The following is a 25,352-nucleotide window of genomic DNA, read 5'->3' on the forward strand; positions in this document are numbered from 1 at the left end:
CTTTCATTTGTTGTTTGTAATAAAAGTTACTAAAACTGAATGTATGAGTGAAAATGCAATGCAAGTGAATAGTCAAAGCTGTATAGAGAGACCATAATCTCTGCGCTATTATTGATAATATTGTTGGCTTTAGAGCAGTAATGTACTGGATAATGAGATCTTTAAGTTTCTGTAAATCTCATATTTTTTCATCCATACCAGGTTAAATGCACAGAAAATCTTTTTATATGGTCATATAATTCTCCATTAATAAGTGAAGCACAAAAATGAATAGCAGTCACTGAGGGGCAGTGGAATAAAATGATGACTTTCCCTGGAGGCTATTTCATCCATTTCAAGTTTTAAAACCACAATGTAAAAAACTCTAACTCAGGTAAAAATCCTTCATTTAAAATTAAGAATTAAAAAACTAAATACATTGTCTGATACTCCAAATCCAATATCATATCACAGTTTTACAGTCACCAATTCTTGAGCAATAATTTATCAGAAGGATTCAACCTTTGGAACTTGAGGCCCTGATTGACAATTTGGATTGTGGCGTGAATATAAATATTATCAATTTGTTGTTATGAACCGCCTTTTTAGATACCATAATAATTTAATTACATGCACTTTTAAATCGTACTTTTTATGGAGTACTTAACACCATGTAGCATTTCAACTGCAACCAAAGAGGATCTGAAGTCCTCTTCCACCCTACGAGAAACAGAGCGTACTCCTCTTATTTTGAAACTCTTGGCCGGAAGAAGCGGTGCTTGAGCTTCGGCTTGACGCAGGCTGATCGACTCGAGCTAACTTCCTCCTCCAATCCTGGCTCTCTCCCTCGGCGGCGCTGGGAGTTGAGAAGCTCAGACGGAGATAGTGTGTGAATGAGGGCAACGTAACAAAAATGTCTCATAATTTTTTCCTCCCTCGCACACTCCGACATCCAGAGAATTAATCACGTTTCTTTTTTTCTTTTTTTTTTTTGTGGCCAACGTTACCGCCGGTCGGTCGGTAACGTTGGCGTCATGTGCGGTTTGCTGCTCGGACTTTGGAAAACAGATCGGGTATTGTCGGTGAATCCTCGGGAGATGGCAGAATAGTTACCGAGCCCTGATAGAAGCACTTTGACGAATAACCCTCCAGGTGAGTTCAATTCCCGGCTCCGGTTGTGCGTCTTTGTGGCCAGTCGGCTGCAGACATTTGGGCAGATGGAGGAGAAGTTTGCTGATTTGTTGGGGAAAAAAAAAAGCTTCGTGACGATAAAACCCCTCAGTGGATTCTCCACAAAACCCCCGTCTGTGAAACAAACAAACATACTTTTATTTCATCTTAAATTTCGCCTTCTCGGATTGTTTAAATTGTATAGTCGTCTAACATAAATGTGATTATCGCAGAGGAGATAGAAGAGGCTCAGATGGAAGTCATCACGCCAGAGTGTGTTGTTTTTGTGTGTGTTTTCTGCTTTTTTGTTTTTTTTTTCCGAGGAGGGGGCATAATTTGTTGATTAATGGATTTGTGGTTCCAGACCAGAAGACTGGAAAAAAAAATCAAGTCTTTGTTTTGGGATTGTGCCTTTTTCTTGTGGTTGTAATTTCAATTTCACAATCCAATCGAGCCTCACAACACATTGCAGCAACTTGTGACTTAGTTATGGTACATTGTCATGCAAGGGGCCGTTCCTGCCTGATCGTGTGTGTCTCATCATCTCATGCTGAGCACTTTTAACATCACAGTTGCAGTCCTACAGGGGGGTGGCAGGGTGGAGGGGCATCTGTGAACACACACACACACACACACTATGGCTTACAATTGTCTCTGGTTGAATTTTTAAGTAGCTGGCACTGGGGGGACACAAATATCACCAGCTTAGTTCATATTTAAGAGGTCCAAGTATTTGTTGACGTTTTTTTTCCCTTGCTGTGGAACAATGAGAACGAACAGGAAACAGTGTGGATTAAAATTGGAGAGGCAATCAGATGTAAAGTCAGTAAACCTGCAGATGAGAGGGCGCAAAACTTCATTACTAAGGTGTTAATGCTCGCTGAAAACATTCAGGGATAATTGTGCCGATTTAGAAGAAGTGTGAATGGGACCGTCTCACACAACACAACTTTTCTTTGACAGAATCAACTCATTGTGCTAAATCCCTACTCCCACAAAATTACATTCCCTCATACTAATCAGGTTTTTTTTCCCCTCTTGAACAGCTCAAATGTCTGGGGAGCACTTGATTGTGTATTAGTTTTCGATGTGATAGGTTGTTACTGAGCCTGATATTGCCATGCTCCTTTTCAATTTGGGATACTTTCACAGATAATGTGCCACAATTACATACATACATCCATAACAAGCCGATTGTAAAGAATATACATTAACTGTGTCTGGCATTGGAGACTAGTATCAACATTAATTATCCGCTCAAAATTAATCTGAAGGCTAATAAACCCCCACCAATTCAAACTGTGAATTGCTGTTGGGGATTTTTCCCAGGAATTATAGAGAGAGTGAGACATCGTCAGTAGTTGGTAATATCAATTTTATCTTGCTTTAATTATTGGATGGAGAGCGCTGGAGACATGATGGTTGGGGAAGTAACTGAAGAGCCTGTAATGAGATTAAAGAACTCCCATTTGTGGTTATTTGTTATGGTTAGTGGCTGCGTGTTTATGTTGCTGCTTGATCATCTCTACCATTTAACCCCACAGCTGACCGGTCTGAGATTTGTGGGCGCCTGGCGCTCTCAATGGCTTGCAGAGTCATGTCTGGCTGATAGTGGTCGGCTAAAGGGACGTCATTCCGTCTGGGGGGTGAGATATGGTTCAATTCTGGAGGACTGTGGGTATCCAGTTACTTTTTGCTGATGTAACACTGCACTGGATTGATTGTGATGGCTCACCCTGCTATTGTCTGCCTGACTCTTGGTCTACAACAATGTTATTGTTTGGATTTGGTTTAGTGTCCTTGTTTCCAGGGCCTATCTGTGGTAACCTACTCTACTCTCAACCAGTTAGCTTATCTGTGTCTCTGTGACAACAATGTATGTGGAACAATAGGACTGGTTTGGCGAGGTGTTTTGGACAATGTCAGGATTGTCCTTCTTAAGGTCTGTCTCCAAGAGCTCTGAAATGTCTCTGTCCTGTAAAGATTTATTTTTAGTATAGTCATATTGCATATTTTCAAATTCTAGCCTTTTTCTGTTAGATTGAGATTTTTACATCCAGTATATTTCCATATTCCCCAATTGTTTGGATATGCATATCTCAGCCTCTATGCATCAGTGCATTAACTTCTCTTTCTGATGGCCATAACCTGTGCAAGGTCTGAGCATTTCATAAAGTGTGAAGCAAGGGGGTTTGTGGTGGGGTGTTAGGAGGGAAGTAGACCTCCAATAGCAATCATTTCTCTGTGCACAGTAATTTGGCTGTCAGGAGCAGCTGGCAGTTTGGGTTGGAACAATATGCAAGTGGAGGGAGAGGGAAATGCTCACTCCAAAAACCCTGAGAGAGTGTTTGGGGGTTGGGTGGTGTGTATGTGTGTGTGTGTGTGTGTGTATGCATATGTGTTTGTGGAATCAGGTTACATAGTCTGTCATTAACAAGAGAACTGCAGTTATGAGACCAAGATAGACTGCTTCAAGTCTGAGCACGAGTCTGAGGCTCATTGCCCTTCCACGTAGGTGGCTCTCAAGTTGGGGAAGAAAGGAATGGAGGGAGGGGGCCAGGAAGAAGGAGGGAGGATAGAAAGGGAGCAGGGTTTGGCTTGAGGTCTAGCATCTGACTTCCAAAGCAGCCCCTCAGCTTTAGCTCTACAGATTGTGTGTGAGAATGCTGACTTACTAGAAAGTTTGACTAGCAACAGACCTGGCATCAGATGAGGCAGCAGGCTGCAGAGGAACACAGCATGTGGGTTGAATTTGCTTCTACTCAATGCTTGTGTCCAGCTTTTTAGAAAGGGGCCCTCTGTCTGCAGTGTTATTTTTAGTCAAAAAAAATCCTTGAGCCTTTTAATAATCATCAGCCTTATGTAGCCTGAACATATCACCATGAGAAGCACTGTCTGGGACTCACGGGCACTGCAGTCTCAGCAGGACACGGGAAGTTCAAGGGAGAAAGAGAATTAGATCAAAGACTGCCTGTATATCTGCCAGGTTTTGGGCCTGTTTCAGTGCTCGCTGTTCGAGCTTACACTCTTCTTTTGGTGGCTCTGCACAGACTTATTGATTCCCTCTATTCTCTGTTCAAATGTGGATGAAGACCAGCGGAGACAGAAAGATGGGAGTCGAGACACTACTGTCTGCACAGACGCACGCCAACATAGATCTGCAGTGCTCATGGCTCTTCTGCTCGTTCCACACTAACCCCAGACTGCACTGGAGACAGTCTGCAATACACATTTTATGAGCCCTTCACTCGCTTCAGTGCTCTTGTCTTATCGCTCAGCTGTTTGGGGGGGGGAAAGTTATGGCTTTGTTACTGCCTCCCTATGATCTCATTCTGAGTCCCAGGCATTGGCTCTTATTTTGTGTGGGCACTTTGTCTGGCAATTGAAAATAATCTACTTCATCTCCCGGGTCATAGGGTTGTAAACTAAGGAAGACCTGATATGATGGTAGTACTATCGTGTCACCCTGACCCACAACAGAGCAGAGTGAGGGGATATTGTAAAAATCGCCATCAAAATATTAACCGGAAGAATGTGTGATATTTTTTAAATAGAAAATATCATTCAGTCATGTATTGCATTATTCTCAAAAACATGTGTGTCCATCATCATTTCTTACTGCTCAGGTCAAGGTAAGCTTAGGTTAACACACTTAAATCTTTTTATGACAAACTGCTGTCAACCCAACATTATCCAGATTGTAATAGGGTATTAAGAAAACTGTGAAAAAATTCAAATTTGAAAAGAAGAAACTCAGCTTTACTTAAATATTATTGAAACATTTATGTTTGTGTTCATTTGTCTTTCCTGCCTGAAAGCCTTTATTCTCTGGAAGAGAAGGGAACTCCCAGCCATAAAAGACTCTATTGGCAGCAGGATGTAATGGCCCGGGTCAGTCGTGCTATAGAGCATAGTGCTGTATACACCTTCCTTGTTTTGTTGCAAGCTGTTTGCTGAGTGATTATCATCCCAGTGCTGAATGCTTCAGTCGATGTGTGTCAGTCTTGCAGCAAGGGCAGTCATGTTAGCCCTCTGACTCCTAAAGCTCTCTGACTCAGGGCAGAATTAATCACGACTAAATATCCCCCTAGTGTTGAATATCAGCACAGAATGTTCCTTGGTCTGTTTGCTAAATTTGCTTGTTTCACAAGGAGGGAAATGTCTTAAAAAGGGCATGCTGTGTTACAAATCAAGGTGTCCATGTGAGTAAAGTATTGGCCCAGGACAATGAACTTTGTGAGATGGTCGTCCAGAGGGACAATGTTTATACATTCCTTTGTTGGCAAATAGAACTCAGAGCCATAAAGATGGTGTTTGAATTGGCTGTTTCAAATGTTTTGATGGCTGTGTGAAAATGAATGTCTAATTGCTATGGTGACCATTGGGCAGAGCACTTGTTAATAGTGTCTACACAATGCTGTAAAAAGTTGTGCCTCACATCATGCAAAACAAAACAACAATACAGCCATGTGCAAACCATAAAGACTGTTCTACTGGTGCAGACATTGAAGTGTGTTTACTGAAGCTTTGCATCTTTGTGCAGGTGATGTTCCGCGGCATCATCAGACAGAACAGCCATTGTATGCTAGATTCTCCCAGACCTTTGGTCTTTGTTCCTGTGTTCAGCTGTCTTTCCCAAATACTACCCTCTGGTACACCCGTCCTGTTTGCAAACAAATCAAGCTTTTAGACTTTAAATAGAACCACAACCAATTAATCATACTCAAAATCACTTGCCCCGGTCTAGCTTGAGTGGTGTCCTTGGTGCAGTGGTGGAAGATGTGGTGGGACTACAGCGAAAAGAAAAGACAACCATTGTCTCTGATTACATTTGATTAAGGCTGAATACATTGAGTGTCAGTGTGTGCGGGTTGCTCTGTATCCATGGAACAAAAACCTGCCATGCTGCTGCTTACCACAATGAATGTGTCAGTGAGAATTGAGAATAAGCACGGGCCATTTGCATTTGATTACATTCCTCACATTGTAAAAAACAGCCAGCTGCTCAGATACTGTAGGGCCCTGAGAGATGGAGCACTGCAGATTCCACCAACTAGTCCAAAGGCCAGAGAAGTCCTTCTTTCATCTCACATTTGATGAAGCCTTTGACAACTGAGGTGTATTTCAAGAGGTCAGTGGACTTTGCTTTACCATCAGCAGAGCCACACAGCTGTCACAAACCCCAGTGAATCACTCAAAATATCAAGAGGGGGTCCACCCCTGTTTCAGTGTTGGATGAGCCTAAATCACAGCACAGCATTGAATCAAACTTGTTTTAGTACTGCTTTAATTATAATACCAGATTTCCCATTAAAAAAAACAGAACAAATTTTATATTAGGTTTTGACAGTTGAAGACTCTAATAGGTGTCGCAAAAAAATGGAATACCTCATCACAAAAAATTACTTCTACTATTTCAATGAAATGTACATGAAAAGTCTTTAACAGTCAATGTGTTAGAATCATCCAAAAATGTAAATACAATTAGACCAACAAGAAAAGTATGAGACAAAGTTGTATTATTTCAGTTTGTACCTCTCTGGCTCCCCATTTTGTTAGAATTTTATTGTTTGCAGAGGCAAAAAACACACAAAAAATGCAATCTGCATCTTAAAACACAGGCTTGATCACCCCAATTAACTCCCAGATGACTTCAAAATAGTGCCTCATTGATTTGCACATCTTTTGTGCAATGAAAACAAACGTTTTTGCTTCATTAATTCTCCGCTTGTGAGCTTCACACAACAGACAGATAAACCAAGCTAGCTTCAGAAATAATGAAGCACAGATGTTTCTCTTGGTTGCAAAACAATATACAAATGAATCAGGCCCTCTTGGAGTCATTTGGCATTTGTGGGGTATTGGCATAATAGGCCTATGTTTAAAATTGTACTATATAATTTCTCAAAAAATAAGAAATAAAAATAAGAAAGAAAGAAATTTTTTATTTGAATGAAAAATTTGGTTCACTGCCTGATCACATGGGGCGCCACACTACACTTAGGTGATAATATTCCAGATGTAATAAGTAATTTGATAAATTATTGTATTATATATTTAATTAAATAACCAACATGCTCTTATATTGCCCCCAGACAAAGACTAGCAGGGCAGAGCTTTCATAGTCTAATTTCAAAATTCAAACAGTATCAGAGTTAGGTCTCACAGTGTGTCTGTTGTTAAAAGCTATGAATGTCAGCAAAATAGCTGATTGTTATATTACATGCATTGATGCAGATTTCACCGGGCAACCTTATAAGTGCCAATTCTAAATAGACTTGTGTGAAATGTGATAATGTAAAGACCATTTAGCATATTTTTTTTCGTCTGGATGATTTGAATAGATTTTTTTGGTGTTGTTCATGTTAGTTTGATTTTGGTTTTTCTTTTTCTACATTTCACCTGACATTCATTACACAACCCAACAGGCTCCAAAATGACATTGCAGTTCATGACACAGATTTGCTACCAAGACTTGTCACAGTGTGACATATAAAGAACCTGAAAGATTGTTGATATCTCTCAGTACGTAGGGGCCTTAAGCCAAATGCCAAACACACAACAGGCCAGCCACAAGATGACAGCCATCTCAGATAGCAGGATTCAGCATATTTGGCTTAAAATGTCTGGTTTCAAGCTATTTTTTGAGAGCTAAGTTGAATTCATCACTGGTTTTTGACGCATCAGTGTGTAGCCTTCATTTTTTTATACGATTTATTTGTTATTTAACATTTTTTATGCAGTTGTATCAAGTGTGCATTCCCTCGCACCCCAATATACAGTTATGGTTGTGTATATTTTCACTGTGGTTTTAGTCAGACCTAGTGTTGTGTTTGACTGTAGGCAGAGGGAGCTTTTTCGAATGAAGTGAATGTGTTGATTTGCTGTGCTGTAGTGTGAATATGAATGTGGGCTGCTGCAAAGAGGACGACTTTCGCCCTCAGGTCTGTTTTACACCCACATCCACCTAGGAGCGAGCCATCTGTGTGTCCCTGATGGCATGCTGGCACTTGGGCTGTCTGGGTCGGGGACAGGGACAGGGACATGAACAGCAGGCTCTGCATTGCCCTAGTCTCAGCCTGTTTCTTCCCTTGCTGTCCTGCAGTTTGCTGCAGTTTCCTCCGTTCTGGGCTATTTGTGCCATGGTAACTGTGCCAGCCTGCCAGCTCAGACACAGATTCCACCTCTCGTCTCCCTCTTTGCCAGCATGATGACTCAGCAGCTCCTGCAGGGCCTCCAGCCTCCTCCCTCCTCAACCTAGTGATACACCATGCTCATCAGACAGAGTAGTGTTTTGTCATTCACTTCTTTGTCCTGACCCGAATACAGAATAGACCAAAATAATACAGCAGCCAGCTAGACTAATATGCTTTATTTGTAGTAGAATCAGTTTTTCAGTGCCACCAAGAAACGGTAGAAACAAAATAACAATGTAATATTAGATTTTGAATTATATTTGAAGATGAAGTCTTGTACATGGGAATTTTGTATGAATTTTTCAGATGTATTTGAATCCCCATAACTGCTGATGCTTGTCTTTTTGGGTTCAGTTCACAATCAGAGCATTTGAGTGGCACGTTTAACCATCACCATGTAATCACTCTAAGCTATGCTCAACTTCTTAGAGAGTGCTTATTCAGATAGCCCTCTGGAGTGGGATCACTGGAAAGAGTCTGAACGAAACGTGCCGTCATAAAATGGGAGCCTTGATACATAGGATCCCTTTCAAGTCCCGCTACCAGCACTCAGTCGTAGTTAACGCTAACAGATTTTCCACTGGCTGAGATCTATTTCCACTATTAGCCTCGTTCTGTTGAGCTCAGAGTGCTCTTTATATTTCTATGTACAGTCATGCACAAAATACTTGGTAAATATCTAGATTGGTTACTTAAGTGCAATCATACACACACATAATGAGTCCTTCACTCAAGACTTTAACTTAAAGGAGCTATGTGCTAGTTGCTGTTGATGCATAGCCAACGTTACCATTAGAGGTGGTTTATTTACCAGAGTAGCAGAAATGCTGCAAGTTCAGCATTAAACTTCACTCCTCTGCTCCCCGTGATCTGTTTGCAGTGCTGGAAGGGAACACCACTGTTTTCCTTCTCTTTCTAGCACTTCTTTGCCTGGCATGCTAAGCAGCGAGTCAAGGTCCTGCCAGGCTATCGGCATCATTCGCAATTGTTAGTCACTGTAGAGTCTAGTCTGCCCTGTAGAAATACTGCTGCTTAGAGGACATTCTATAAAGGAAACAATTGCTGAAGCTCTCCTCTGTTGACCTCTGTCACCATCTGCTCCCGGCAGGAAACCACCTTCAGCAGCATAGAGGGCTTGAGTGTGTATATATAGACCCTTTAAGTAAGGGAACACAATTCTGTTCAGCAAAATACACTTAAATGTGAATGCTGTTTATTATTGTACATTATATTGTACTGTTTACTGTATATTATTTAATTTTTTTTTTACCATTACTGCCTAAGTGTGTTCTTCCTCATAAAATTCAAGCTCAGCTACCTGGGGGAAAAAAGAAGACATTAACTAGAGAAAGTTAGGGGAAGCAGTCACTATCACAACAGATGGTAAGAGAAACAACTTTCTGTTTAGTGTGTTTGATGATTATAGGGCAACCGTTTTAAGTGTGTGTTTAGTTTTTGTTTGAATTATAGTTTAGTAAGACCCATAGCATAGTTAGTTCTAACTGCAACATATCAGAAGTTATAATTACTATTGTGGTATTCATTGCTTTCCTATTACTGCTCCACATCAGAGGATATGGGGAGAGAGAATAAAAGGAAAGATGGGGATTGAGACAGATAGAGAGGGGGAAATGAGAGCACACCCTTGGCAGGATGTCAGCTCTGTGAACACAAACTACAGAGCACTGCCAGTGAATTCAATATGTGGGGAGAGAGGGTTGCAACACACACACACACACACACACACACACACACACACACATACATACATTCATACGCAGCACCATAAAGTTGACTGCTCAGATCGCAATCGGTTTTGCAGATGCTAGCCCTGCCTCTCTCTCTCCTTCCCAAGAATCCCCTCTGAGGTTTCCAGTATCGGGACTAGTACTTGCTGCGTATTCATCATGCAAAGCCGTTCGCTGGCTCGATGAAATATGAAACCAGTTAGCCATGTGTTTGTTAGCTGTCGAGTAGTTTCTGTTTACTGGGCTTATGCAAAATAATAACACTTTCTAAATAGAACTACACACAGTACACTTTACATGGACTCAAATTCCTGTGTATGTAAACACACACTTGGAAACCAGGTAACGCAAAAGCCCCTCGGTTTTTTTTGTAGCATATAGACTGGATGATTTACTATACATAACAGCAAGCACATAACAAGACAGGTTTAGTGCTTGGTCATCAGTGTGCAGCTCACTGCTCATGAATGCATTCTTAGGACACTGTCTGCGTGAAGATGAATTGAGACAGATAATTTCAGGGCTCCGTTGAGGGTCTTTTGGCAGTAAATGTAAACAAAAGCACATCAAATTATTCAACTACACTAACTGAAGGCAGTAAGTGGAGACTCACGACATGCTCCACTTTGTTAATTGAGGCGAGTTATCGATCTGTCAGCAGGGTATGAGCCAGGATATTGTGATGAATGATACATGAATCAATAGCAAGATAACTAGTCAGACACAACTTGTATTGTCAGCCTAACGGCTCAGGGCTATTGTCTGTTACTCCTTGGCTTATCTCTTTGTCTTATTTCCTCTGACCCCCTTACTGTGCTGTGGGCCAGCCAGCCATCTCCTGGCAGCACGGTGCCCCTCTTTCCACTGTCCCCTGGGTGCTGCTGACACCAGACACCTCCTTGTCCCACTTCTCCCCCTTTAGCCCACCTCACTGTGGAAACCCAAATCTCTTTCACACTCTCCCTGTTCGCTGTCCTTTTCCAACCCATTGTCCCCCCTCGGTTGTCCCCTCTCTATAGCTCACTTGCCTCGTCATGCCCTCCTGCCCGTTCGCTGCCCCCCTCTCCCCTGGTCTAAGGGGAGCAGACAGAGCTCCTTATTATCTCTGTGTGGCAGCCCCTGTTTTGTGCTCTGATTAAAGGAGCGGCATGTGGTCTGTGTGCGAGTGGTCCATACAGACGCCACCAATGGGCTAATGCTAACATTACGTGCTTAATCATTTATGTCTGGGAGACGGGCACAAAGGCTTTGAGGTGGGGGATGCTGGGGTATTTATCAATGGCACAGATGCACTGAGGCGCACACACACAAACTGCCATGATAACAGCCCCCGGTGTTTAGTAAGGTATGAACAGGCAATGCTCCAAGCTATGATGTTTCCACAAAACTCACCTCATCTTAATAAAATGGGTGGTTTGAAGGGATTTCTTTTCCCTCATACAGTTTACAGCATGAGTTAAACAGCTGGTCTGTTCAAATCTGTCTCGGGATGAAGCAAACAAACATAGCTACACACCGTATGTTGACGTTGCTGCAGACACATTAAATATTGAAGGATTAGACTGTCTCCAGGTCTTAAAACGATAGTATTTGGGCACCCACACTCATTCTTCCTGGTGCGCTCCTCTCCTTTCTCCTCCACCTCCTCTCATGTCTGTCTGCTCCTCTTCCCTCACTGCCAAGCAGCCTGTCCCCCCAACACACGCACACACACATACGCACACACACTCACACACATTTGCACACACAGGGAGGCGCAGCCAATAGGAGAGCCCCAGTCTCCCCATTGCTTGCCAGTCAATGCCTTGTTGCCAGGACAACAGGAAGGCATGAGACCCACTTTACTTGAGTATTTTAAACTTGGTGTTGACTCTTTTTCTGAAAAGAAAAAAGAAAAGGTCTCCCTCTGAAAAATTGCTTCCTATAATGTGCTTAGGTCGACAGCTAATCCTGTTGTTATCTGTCTGTGTCTGTCTCTCCTCTGTCTCACTGAATGGTTTCCCAAAAATGGTTTGCAAAAATATGAAAGATGCTTCATTGTAAAAGTTTCCATTCTTCATTTGTCTTTAGAAGACATTGAATAAGATATGTATCCAATGGCAGAATTCACATTAATGAACCACATTTTTCATATTGGAGTCCTGGTGTTTATTTTCTCTCGCTCTTTTTTTCCCCCTCTAGATCTACAATGACAGCTGTGGACATGTTTCTTTTGGTCTTGATTGTCCTGGTGCTTCCCTGCTCCAGCTTGGAAGGTAAGTCTCTCTCACCCTCTCCTAACATTGAGTAACACGTTTTAAAAATACAGCTGATTTGTGACAATCAGACCGAAAGCAAAGCTGTGGCTAAAGAAAGATTTGTGCTAGCACAATCAGGATCTGCTGAAGTCACCACTCCTGCTGCCTCTGAATGTGTCTGTTAAAACTATCAGTCTTGTTACTGCAAAAGAACCAGATGGGCGGGTCACATACTCTCGCCTTGAGGTCTTAAGTATGTTCACTAGCCTGAAAAATATGTGGAGGATGTCTGTTTCCCCCCCCTTTGCCTTTTATTGAAGTCAACATGCACACATCCTCTGTGTCTTTCTCTGTCCCCCTTAAGTCTCTCATGCTCAGACCAAACAGTCACACATTTTTTTTCCTCTCACCACCCCTCCTCAGTCTGTCTCCCGCTCATCTGCTGTCTCTCAGTGTTATTTTAAACAACTGCAGTGGCGGTGGAATGCGGTGGAAAGTGGAGTTTTTTTAGGCTGGCAAAACACATACCTCCATATCTCCATACCTAATTATCCTTCCATCCATATCTGAGGGAATACAGGCCCAATGATGTATAGATATTAGTTTGAATAATTAGACCTCTACAGAAGCATGCAAGGTATTCGAGAATTAATTCCAATAAGCTCCAAGCTTGTTTAGTTTTTTTTTTTTTTTCTTTTGTAGGTGAGGGCAGTGTGAGGAACTATGTATGCTTGTGCGATGGATCATCTTGCAGCAGTGGAGAACGGTGTTTCGGCCAGCAGTGTTTCACCTCCCTCTCAGTTGTGCAAGGGACATCTGTCCTTCAGAAGGGTTGCATTGTGGGTAATGAAGAAGGGTCTCTGCACTGTGGAAGCCCACCATCTCCAGAGCTCCTGATAGAGTGCTGCCATGGGGATTTATGTAACACCAACATCTCCCTGCGGTTACTGGTGAAAGGTGTGTTTTTGCCATCATAACATTGTGTTAAAAATAGCCTTCTTTGAGTTCTCCAGGATTTTCGCTGTCAGTCTCAGTTAATCACATCCAAAAACTTAGGTTCACTATTCATACTGTAGCATGTAAATAAATTAAAGAAGGTTCCTTTTACAACCCATCTATCCTTGATACCGTTTTGGTGCCTTCCTTCGCCGCACCATCAGAATTTATTTGATCATTTGCATTTTCATCAGGGCTCCAGGATGTGATTAAAATCACCAACTCTGTTATTTCTAGGTTAATCTCAGACTGCTTCATATCTGCATTCTATCCAATGACCATCAGGGGGCGACTGCACTGCAAAGCCTGTTTGCTTAGAGCCCTATTAGAAAAGTTATAACTTGATTTATTATCTCAGTAATCATTTTCCTAATGAGTTTTATGGTTTCAATCATTAGTTCCAAGGCTTATACAAAACATCATGGTGTCATCATTTTTTAAATTACAAACTTATTCTTCAAAATGGCCAATGGTGACATCACAGTGAGTTGCTACCTGCTTAATCTATATTGACAAGATTAGAGCATATAATAATAATAATAATAATAAAATAATATTTTATGAATGAATTGATTAAATGGTAACATGATATTCTTCTTCAGCCAAAAGAAAGATTTTACTGCAGAGACGTAATTTCAGGAGGAATTTTTTAATAATGATTTGATAGATAAAAACTAATTAAATATAAGGTTAGCAGAAAATCTATTTGCATAGTTGTATTCCTCACATGCAAAAACAAATCATTTCGTATTGGCAAGGTTTGAATTCCTGACAGGATTGTTTTTCATATGTTGAGCAGCCTTAACTGGCCAATCAAGATATTCAACCTGCATGTTTTCTGATTTAAGTGAATGGCATTTAATTTAATGGGCCCCTAATGGTATCGCTCTAATGGGTTTCCCCATATCTCTGCTTCTTATTAGATGTAGAACCGTCTGCTGGTAGACCAGTCCTCAGAGACCAGGACTGTGTGTGCGAGGGCGCCGTGTGTGAGCGTGACCATCGCTGCACGGGGCAGCAGTGTTTCTCCTCACTGAAAGTGATTGATGGGACGGCCATCCAACAGAAGGGCTGCCTGAGGGACGACGAGGAGGGCAGAGCCACCTGTGCCACACCACCCTCATCGGCCCATGTTGTCAAGTGCTGCCAGGGCCATCTGTGTAACATGAACGTCACTGTGCAAGCTCCCGGGAAAGGTGACTTTGTACACATTGTACACATTTATCTTGGCCACTCTTCATGACAGACCTTCTGGTTGCCCAAAAGTTGAGGGAAGCTCTTCTCACAAAACTATAGTTGAATTTTGTGTTTTTAAACACCATAAGCATGCTTGTAGTAGTCAGTGACTCACTGGCTGTAGACTGTGGTTATAAACCCGCCATCAGCTGTGTATTTCACACGGCAACACCCCCTCCACTATTTACGTATGCCTGTACTCAGAATCTCCTTTACAAAGGTGGCACAACAATAATGGAAATGGCAAGTTTTGGTTTATTAGGACATGGTGTGGTTCTGTTGGTGAATGATTTTAAATATCTAAAAGATATATTGTTACAATATTTGCTATCTAACAGGGACATGTTTAATACAGTTAAGGAAAATGGTAAATTCACAAGCATGTCCTGTTACAGTGAGCTATAGGCTGAAAGCAGAGAGGACCTATGAAAACCCCCCCTAAGTCACGGTAATAGAGCAGCAGGTCATAACAGTCCAGGAGGGTATGCATCCTGCATGCTGCGCGGCCCAGACGAGATCTAGACATGAACGAGAAAATACGCTGGCTTCAGCTGGATAGCACAGTTATCAAATTATGTTGTTTTATTTGTCAGTAATAGTGGTGTGACACAGTCCTACATCTTTCACACGTTTTTGTGATTTTTTTTTTTTTTTTTTTTTTTCCCCCCCTCAGTTAGCAGAACTGGGATTCAGCCATTTTAATGACAGAGCATGTGCAAATTTTTAGGATAATTTAATGGTCCTTTTTGACACTACTTTGAAGATGCACTGTTGTGGCATCCTAGCTTAGTGTTGTCTAAGATCATTGTGATTGGCTCAAATCACTCAATTGTGCGTTTTCGGTAATGCAACCTGATCATTATCTAGTACTGCAGAAAAGTAGCCTTATGCAAGGCTATTTTTAGAGTATTGCAGACATCGTTTGTGGCTTACCTATTTACCAGTCTTGTCTTTCTTGAATCTTTTGCAGAGGATGAAGTGAAGCCCCTTATCAAACAGGAGCACGAGTGTGTGTGCGAAGGAAGCTCATGTGCAACAGGCAATCGCTGCATGGGCCACCAGTGTTTCTCTTCTCTGACAGTCAATGCTGGTTCCCCGGTGTACCAGAAAGGCTGCTTCAAGATTTATGAGCAGAGCACATTGACCTGCAAGACCCCACCTTCAAGAGACCAGATTGTGGAGTGCTGCCAGGGGCCCCTGTGTAACATGAACAGCACTGTGGAGCTGCCAGTCAAGGGTACAGTACTATACCACCCTGAAGTCCCCACAAATATAGTTTGAGGACTGTTTCTTACTATCAAAAATGATCAAGAGCTCCGTCTATGTAGATTAGTCTTTACACACATTCCCCTCCATCATTCCCTTCAGACAGGCCTATAGCATCAGTTATAACATTTTCAGCTCTGGCTGTTCTGGATGGTTTCTGTTGGCCTCAGTTACAACTCCATGTGTTCGCACTCCTGGATCCTCAATGAACACCAATGGGGGAGATGATGGGGAACTAGAGGGAGGTTTTATATTATATTTAGTAATGGTCCACTTCCCACTTGTCCTCTCAGAGGCTGTCAGAGCTGGCTGACAGGAGCCTAAAGGGTGAAGCCACATGGGAACGAAGGAGGCCGGCATCCATAAACAGAGCTTGTTGGCCTTTTTTTCCTCCCCCTTTTCACCTTTACTTCTTTCAACTACAGTCTTTTTTATGATTTATATGTATAAATATATTTTAAAATATGTTTTGATATGAGTATTTAAAACACTATATACCTTTTCATTTTTGGGATCTACATGTGGACATTATGTTAGTACTGAATATAGTTCACAAATTCTTACCAGAAAAATTTATAGAATTTTTATTTTGCAACAGTATGACCATATGCCATTAACTTCCATAGTCTCATTAAGAAGATATAATTTTTCATATGAGCCAGTGAGCTCCTAGAAGGTGTCACCAGTTATATGTACTTGGGAGAAAGAGTTCATTATGCTGGTTGGGAGAAGGAGATCATTGTCCATGCTGCAGGCAGAGCTGAGCACTCTTTCCCTGGAATGTTTGGAAAGTGTGAATGGGGGTTAGTTTTTCAGGCCGAGTTGATGGGATGAAATTTACTGTCTGTCTGTCTCTGGATGTGTGTGTCTGTGTGTGTCCGTGTCTTTGTTTTTGTGTGTGCAACCCCCCCCAAAAAAAAAACAAAAAAAAAAAAAAACAAAACCAACATCTTCAGAATGTCTGCTGCAAACCTGTGAGTCGTCTGTGGACAAGCCTCAGCATGTGTTGTCTAGTCAGAGATTAAAAGTTACAGTAAAGAAGAGTTTTTCATGAGTTTCCTTAATCCTGGTCACCTCTTCCCGTATCTCAACTGCATTCTAATCAGTGTTGTTGTCTGTTGTTTATTTGAAGTAACTGTAATCAGTTTTAATATTTGAAATTCAAGCTTTGCTTCTTCTAAAAAACAAACAAACAAACAAAAAAAAAACAACATTTTTTTCTATCCACACAGCTGACGAGCTGCCAAATTACAGCGTGACCACACTGGCTATTGTCATCGTGGCACCCATCATCGTCCTCATCATCCTATCTGCCATTGCAATCCTGGTGTTTAGACGCATCCACCATAACCAAATGGAGAGACTAACATCCCGAGATGCTGAATATGGAACCATCGATGGCCTCATAGCATCAAATGTGGGGGAGAGCACTCTGGCTGTGAGTAATGGACATTTTTCAGAGTCTTTGCAGCACATCTTGATTTTTGGTCATTGAGTGATTGTTTTCTTCACGCCTAAATCTCAGGGAGTTTCTGAATTAACATATTTCATATATTGTTGTATTAACAACCTTTTTTTTTCAGAAATCCTAAACAACTTGGAATTCCTCAAATATGTTTTTTTCCCCAAAATAACAAATTTGTCTTTTTTCCTGTCCTAAAAGCATTTCAGGTAAAATCGGAATTGAAGCAGTCCAATGGTGTATTTTTGTGAGGCTGTAAATGCTTCTCCATTTATGCTGGGTGGCTTTTTCAGTTGTGTTGGTTTTGTGAATTTGATTCACAATACTGACTTAATTATTTAGTACTTTGCAGTCAAATTAAAGAATTTAATCTCCAAACAGGAGGCACAAAAATGTATTCTTTCCACTAGCTGTTGAAGCTTGCTTGTATCATAGTAGTTAGTGTGGTTGTTTGATCAAAATGCTCTGTCTCCAAAAATGATTAATTAATACATTCATTAATACAGGCAACCACTGCTGAATTGGGCTTACTGAACGTTAAGAGGCTACACATGCACCAAACTTTAGTGCATGTTTGTATGTGGGTGTCCATGCGTGGTTGATATTCCTGCTGGAATAAAAATAAATAAATAAAAATCCTAAAACTCTGCAAACATGTTTTGCATCTTCAATAATTTTTCCAGTCTGTTAGAGGAATGTTTCTCAAATGTCTATTTATTTTCACTGCACTCAACCATGGATTTCAAGTTTTCTACAGAGCGGTTTATGTTCTGAGGTCCCCTAAAGTGATCCAGAGTTTAGGTGGAGTCCTGTGGTTAACTTTTAGTCTGAGAGACAGCCCAGCACATTCACTGGCTCACACACTGTGAAATCAAGTCATGTGCTCACTGTCTAGCTTGTGTTCCAACAAAATACTTGGCAGTTACGGCTGATTTTGTGATTCTATATACACATAAACTGCAACTTTGTGCATGCTTTTAATATTAAGAGCATTTATCTTAATAGATCTCACAAAAAGTTTCTGTCTTCTTTGGCTTTCATATGACATCAAATCTTTCTTAAGCATGTCTAAACTCTTCAAATCTGACTTGTGTTTTGATTGTTATTCACACGTTTTTAATTAAAATGGGATCGTGTGTGTGCGCGTCTCAGAAATTCACAGAAATTGCTGAGTTTGGCTCTCTGTCAAGCTGTTTCTAAAGTACATTAACACACTTGGCAATTGACACCCAAAATATGGAGCCACAGAATGTTTGTTTCAGCACTATTAAAAGTGCGCAACAGTGGTGTGGCTCTGAAAAACAAGTCAAACTGATACACATGTGCTTGTCCCTCCGCTGCCTGCTGCCCAGAAGTCGTCTCTGATTATAATGATATTGCTGCTGTGTGATTGCATTCTGCTGCTTAACAGCCTGGCCCAAATATACCCTCCTCAAAACAATCCTTCTGAACCACAGAGAGGGATTAAACCTCGCTGCAGTGTAACTCTTCATTCATTTTATAGCCTCTGTCTTGGATTCCTGTGTTGTGATTCCAAATTGTCTCTCTGGCAGCTCTTGCATTATGCATTTGTTTATCTGAGGCATCACTCTTCTTTGTTGTTTTCAATCCTCCACCTCCCCTCCCAGTTTAGTCATTTGTTTGGGCTTGCCAGCTACTAACTGTGTTGCTGTGTACTGCCCTCCTGTGTCAGCACCGGCATGCTGCACGTCTTCTAGCTGAGATAAAAATAAAAGGCTTAGCAGCATTGCGTCTGTTTTGGAGTCTGGTTCTTGGATTAGATAAAATCTCCTGCGCCCACACCAGCCACCAGGGAGGGAATGGCACTTCTTTTGTTTACTCAGCAGGGGGCACTCTGCACCACCGCGGCTGATACACACCCACATACACACAAAATATCATGATCATACACAGTTAACACCCCCTCCTTCCCTGTGGGTGCCACATCAAAAGAGGCCTGCCTGTATTTGTATTATTTCAGTCCCACATGCCCCTTATTTAATCATTTTCAGCACACATGATTCATTCGGAAAGGTTGTCTTTCAAATATGCACAGAAATACAAATACATTAACCCCTCACTTTCTTTTTTCTCTTTCCCAGGATTTGCTGGACCATTCCTGCACTTCAGGCAGTGGCTCAGGGCTCCCATTCCTTGTTCAGCGAACTGTTGCTCGACAAATTACGCTCAATGAGTGTGTGGGTAAGTATCCCTGTAATGTCCGTTTTCATATTTACCATAGCAAAGCCTTGAACCACTAAAGAAAAACCTCCCCTTTATTTTTAATGAAGCATTCCCACTGTGTTGACACAGGGAGTTCTGGGTAAAAAATGCTGTAAAGTCTTGCAAACAAAGAGTTCCTGGCTCAGTTTAGCATTCGGAGCAGCAACATTGGGCAATACACATTTGGACATTCAGATACAGTCTGTGTTTGGTCATATATTACAACACTGTAAATAGTTCTGTTGTTTGCCTGACTTACAAGAACTGAATAATCGCCACTGTGAAAGAACAAACTTCTATGTAGCATCTCATTGTCTTTGAATACATGATCATGTTCATGTATAGGAGAGCTGGTACATACCTTTCTGCTCTTGATCTGTGCGACCAATAGATCTTCAAAGAATGAATATTCAGTTCCATAAATGAAATCCTTGAACCCAAAATAGCACAAATCTTTCTTTAAGAGATGGTTGTAGTTTGCCTGCTGTGGCCACAAGCTTATATGTTCTCATATAAGCTTGTGGCCACAATGGCTAAATTGTTTTCAAGTCAAAAAGTGAACTCACTGTTACACCACTTGCACTGGTACAATGGTTAGTTTTTCCAGACACCCAAAGAATATAGCAGGTTAAAGTTACATAAATTGATTTATGGCCACTGGGGGGCACTAAAGTGAGAGGACACTTACTGAGACACCACGACGGCATCTGGAAAATACAATCTAATGAATATATTTCCAAACTGTTTGTCCTGTGTCCCTCAAATACACACACATTAACTCTGCTGTTTGCAACAGTGCAATCGGCCTACAGTGAACCTCATCACAGCTATTTCTTCCCTGGCAACTGCTTCCTGCAGAGAGATAATGAGCAAAAATGCCATAGGTAGTTCTAATTAAATTTAAATTATAGTAATTATGGCACTATCTACTAAAGTACCTTTTGCACATAATTTACATATTTACATATTTTTTTGATGCAATGTAGGGTCTGTGTATTTTATTTGTGCACAACTTGAATGAAACTTGCATTTCAGTCCCAACTCTTAACATAAAACTTCTCACTTCTCACTGTTTATCCTTGCCAGGTAAGGGCCGTTATGGTGAGGTGTGGAGGGGTCAATGGCAGGGAGAGAGTGTTGCTGTCAAAATCTTCTCATCCAGAGATGAGAAATCCTGGTTCAGAGAGACCGAGATCTACAACACAGTGCTGCTGAGACATGAGAACATACTTGGTATGTGGCATAACACCCACGACGATCAGGTCTAAGAAGCTGTGACAGTGTGCATAGCAGCATAACAATAAAATTGTATTTGATGTTTTAGCACCTCATGTGTATGTGTAGTGGCATGTTTGTGTTTTTTTTTTTCTTTATCTGAAGATTATGTATGATCAAAGGAAGCCTGTTAAAACCTCTTACTAAATGTCTTGGCATTGCACTGTATTTTCTCGATACATAGGCTTCATCGCTTCAGATATGACATCGAGGAACTCCAGTACTCAGCTATGGTTGATCACTCATTTTCATGAGATGGGCTCCTTGTATGACTACCTTCAGCTCAGCACCCTTGATGCGTCCAGCTGCCTGCGCATGGCGCTCTCCATCGCCAGTGGTTTGGCACACCTTCATGTTGAGATCTTTGGCACGCAGGGGAAACCGGCTATTGCCCACCGAGACCTTAAGAGCAAAAATATATTGGTTAAAAAGAACGGACAGTGCTGCATTGCTGACCTTGGTGAGTTAGTAACACATCTGTGTCATACATATATTATTCAAATATTACGTTTACCTTTATGTTTTATTGCTTTTGAGATGTGGATTTTTCTTACTGGAAACCTTCACATGCACTGACCCCCCGGACATTATAAATATACATAGTTTAATCCTACAAAACTGAATTTAAAATTTTAATGGAAAAGTTTCCAAAGGTACAAACTTTGTTAAACTGGATTTCGGGGAAATGTATCTAAAAAGATGCACTCGCTACTGACGGATAATTTAATGTTATAGTTCATGGGTGTTGCATAAGAGATCCATTTGTAGTATTACTCCGCAAGTGGCATCTGTGCCTCTGCTATATTTTTGTTAATTTAGGTAGAACAACCACAGCTAAATGTACCCCTCAGCCTCTAACCAAAAACACTTTCACCAGAACTCAGACCACTTCATCCAATACACCAAATGTTCCGTTTGCAGGTACTTGAATGAAAACAAATCCAGGTACAGGCGACAACCTGCTGATAGCTCAACATGTTTACAAGTACCGTGTAACACATTGTGGTCGGGATGACGCATTTTGCTGTCCAGACAAACATGGAAACAGTTGTTTGTCTCCTAAGTGAGTTGTTCAGATAGTTGGGTACATCCTGTACGGTGGATGGTGGAAAAGACTGCTGATAATGAGTCCGGTCCTTTGTCATTCACATACTTGTTGGAGATGGGTAACCTGAAGCCCTCCACTCAAAATAATTTCTTTTCTTTTAGTGGCCTTTGCTATGCAGAATTATGTATTTACAGAGACAAAATGCCGCTCTCATATTTTTCCGGGTTAGAGTTTCACTGTGCTGACCTTCAAACTTAATATAAGACAATTAGATATCGATAAATTTGAGTTCACAAAGCTATGAAGCATCATGGTGTGGAAACCTGAGGCCTCGGGATGGATGTTTCCAATTGAAGTTGGAGACATCATGTGTAGACAAGTGAACGTTTTTATCTACCTACATCTTCAACATTGTCTGGAGGAAACCCTGAATGTCATCGTGTTTCTATGGTAGGTCTGGCAGTCATGCATTTTCAAGACACGAACGAGTTAGATGTGGGAAACAACCCCAAAGTGGGAACGAAGCGCTACATGGCTCCTGAGGTGCTTGATGACTCCATCCAGATGGACTGTTTTGAGTCCTACAAGAGAGTGGACATCTGGGCCCTGGGCCTCGTCCTGTGGGAGATCGCCAGGAGGACAGTCAGCAATGGTCAGTATATCTTACACAACACGTCGACATTATAGCCCTGTCTCTTATAAATCACTTGGTTTAATTTGGTTTACTCACTCAGCAAAATGTTTGTTTGTTTGTTTGTTTTTTCAGAATAAACAAAGAATCGTTGCTTTAGATTTGACTGCATAAAAGCTTTCTTGCCGTTGACTGGCTTCAATGCATATTATTTTTAACCTTTGTGTGCCTTGCTTTAAATGTGTGTTTGTGTTTATTTTGTCACTGACAACTGCTCCACATGCTTTACAGGATAATGAGAGGATAATTAAAGATTATGGAATGAATAAGATGCCTCTATGCAGTTGTTCTCTGCTGAGATCCAGAGAAATATTATTTGAATCCCTCTCTGTCGGATAGGGTAATTGTCGTATAGCAGACACTGCCTTTCCATTTTTAAGCACCTCAGAGTATTTGATGTTAAATATTATATTTGTGTAACTAGCATTGTTCAGCTTGTTTTTAGTGATATGTAATCTCAAACCTGATTTGTTTCATGCCAGGCATTGTAGAAGACTACAAGCCGCCTTTTCATGATGTGGTTCCAAGTGATCCCAGCTTTGAGGATATGAAGAAAGTTGTGTGTGTTGATCAACAGAGGCCAAACATCCCAAACAGATGGTTTTCAGACCCAGTAAGTAATACTCCCACCCTCCATCATTGTAGCGTTCTTTTGAGAAATGAGAGCATTTCAGTAATATCCTAACGTTAACAATCGGGCACACTGATAGATTTATGACTCCTAATTCATTTTCAGACTTTAACCTCTATGGCCAAACTCATGAAGGAGTGCTGGTACCAGAATCCATCAGCCAGATTAACAGCATTACGCATCAAAAAGACTCTCACAAAGATCGACAACTCTCTGGACAAAATCAAAATGGACATTTGAGTCTGCCTCGGGGAGGAAGAGGTATACATATGATAAAGGCCTTTGAAGACATCCAGAGGGTGGACCATCCTAGAGAAATCTCTGAAGACAAAAGACTGAGTTCAGTGCCCTTATAGTGGCACAGACCTATATTTATTTTTGAAACACTTGGCGGGACACAATTTGGCATCCAAAGATGGCTTACTGGGCATTCCTGAGACTGCCGCTGGTCTTGGACATAGGAAAATATCTAGTCCACTCACAACACTGAAACAATGAAAGAGAAATGTTCTTCAAGGAAGAAACTGTTATCCGGGCATTTGAGTTGGCTTGCTTTTGTTAGGACCGCAGATTTTGTTTGACACATTTAATTTTTTTTAGTTTGAAAAATGTCAGAACATATTAGCCGTTTCACTTTGTATCTGTAATTGTAATGCATTGTTTGATTTGTGATGGATTCATTTGGAAAAGAGGTCAACTTGCCAATTGATCTTGCCAATTTGTTTAGCATACTTTCTGAACCTGTAACGGAGTGTCATGTTTTACTTTTTGTGTCATGCACCTCCGTGTGCAACGCTGTCAGAGGTGTCTGGGGATCTCATCAATCCTGTAACATTTGGTTGTACAGCTGTGTCAATGGCACTGTTCTTTTCCTGATATACCGTCCAACTGAAGGTACTGCAGACTTTTTGTATATCACCATGAATTTTTCATTTCTGTACCTGTTCTATGTTTTGTTTCTTCAGCTTTACAGACATAAATGCTAAAAGAACAAATAAAATATCTGCTAGATGATGCTGAACTCTGTTTCTCCAGAGACTTGTAAGTAAGCCTGTAAAGCCTGTATACTGTCTTAAAGCGTGCATTGTTGTCTTAATGCGTGCATTATCAAGTAAATGAAGTCAAACTTCAGCCTTTTTTTTTTTTATTTCCTTAACATTTTATATCAATTAGTGATTTATATTAATTAAATAGAAAAAATGTACTTTGTCTCATTTGTCTTGATGCTGTGACAACATCGACAACATTTATTATGCCAGTCAACCACTTGGCTCCACACTCAATTCAGTCTTTAGTTATTGGATGTCGTATAATTTTGTACAAATATTTCTAGCTTTAACTGCCTTTGGTCATCTCCTGACTTCTCCTTTTTCAAAGAAGATGGATTCACATGGACTTTGGTGAGTTCATCTCTTTTCATCTTTTCATCATTATCAGTCCATTGTTTCGTGGCTAAATACCTGCGTAGCTACTGATGAAGTCAGGGCAGCTTCACATGCACTTGATGTTTATTGCTATTTCGTAAATGTTAGTCTACTAAGATGATAAAATAAAACTAGAATAAGCTACTTAGCTTGAAGTAAGATGGTTAGCTCAAAGAACCACCGTGTCTCAGCATACAAGTTCATAGAGCTGCTAGCAGACATGCAGACCCTTAATTATATTTAACTGTGTTTAGATTTCTCACTTCAGTTTGGTCTTTTTCAGTGCTAATGCAGACAGCATCATTTCAGGTGAATCTCATTATTCAGTGTGATTTTTCTGTTGTATTTTTTTATTTCACTCTGAAACCTCTGCTAAGCCCAGCAGCCTGTAGCACAGGGACTATGTGGCTTTTCTATCTCTATCCCAAATGTCATATTTCAACTATTGCTCCCTCTCTCGTTATTTGAGGAGGATAGTTAGCTTTCTCTGTTTCCATTTACTTGTACACTTACTTTTGTGCAATGATCGATATCCATCCTGTGAAGAGTTCGACAACAGCACTAATAAACCAACAAATAAATCAGTATTCATTTGGAAAAGGTCAAAAGCCCAGGTAGTTTCCTGCCAGCTGTAAAATGAAACTCCATGCACAGCAGATATCTTAGCAGACGTCAAACAGCAACTGGAGTTGTGATGATTTAGCAAACTGATTAATATGCTATGAGATTTATAGGCCAGCTGATACAAACACAAGTCGCCCTGTGCATGT

General features: G+C 41.0%; 1 protein-coding gene across 1 annotated transcript; it reads left to right on the top strand.

The window, feature by feature from the left end:
- Positions 1-830: 830 nt before the first annotated feature.
- Positions 831-24,359, top strand: LOC115061742 (activin receptor type-1). The gene is made up of 12 exons (XM_029530233.1): positions 831-1,131; positions 12,275-12,348; positions 13,033-13,287; positions 14,250-14,522; positions 15,533-15,799; positions 17,061-17,266; positions 19,393-19,492; positions 20,600-20,746; positions 20,973-21,248; positions 22,291-22,488; positions 23,010-23,140; positions 23,264-24,359. The coding sequence occupies exons 2-12, from the start codon at positions 12,282-12,284 to the stop codon at positions 23,396-23,398; spliced, it is 2,055 nt and encodes a 684-aa protein (XP_029386093.1). The 5' UTR covers positions 831-1,131; positions 12,275-12,281; the 3' UTR covers positions 23,399-24,359.
- Positions 24,360-25,352: the final 993 nt, after the last annotated feature.

This window comes from Echeneis naucrates, chromosome 21 (assembly GCF_900963305.1).
Source record: "Echeneis naucrates chromosome 21, fEcheNa1.1, whole genome shotgun sequence".
NCBI lineage: Eukaryota > Metazoa > Chordata > Actinopteri > Carangiformes > Echeneidae > Echeneis > Echeneis naucrates.

What these genes read in the sequence shown, in the direction of transcription:
- LOC115061742 (XM_029530233.1), top strand. Translation starts at nt 12,282, where the DNA reads ATGACAGCTGTGGACATGTTTCTTTTGGTCTTGATTGTCCTGGTGCTT. An exon ending in TGGGGGAGAGCACTCTGGCT is followed by an intron (nt 17,267 to 19,392) that starts GTGAGTAATGGA and finishes TCTCTTTCCCAG; the next exon opens with GATTTGCTGGACCATTCCTG. An exon ending in GTGCTGCATTGCTGACCTTG is followed by an intron (nt 21,249 to 22,290) that starts GTGAGTTAGTAA and finishes TTTCTATGGTAG; the next exon opens with GTCTGGCAGTCATGCATTTT.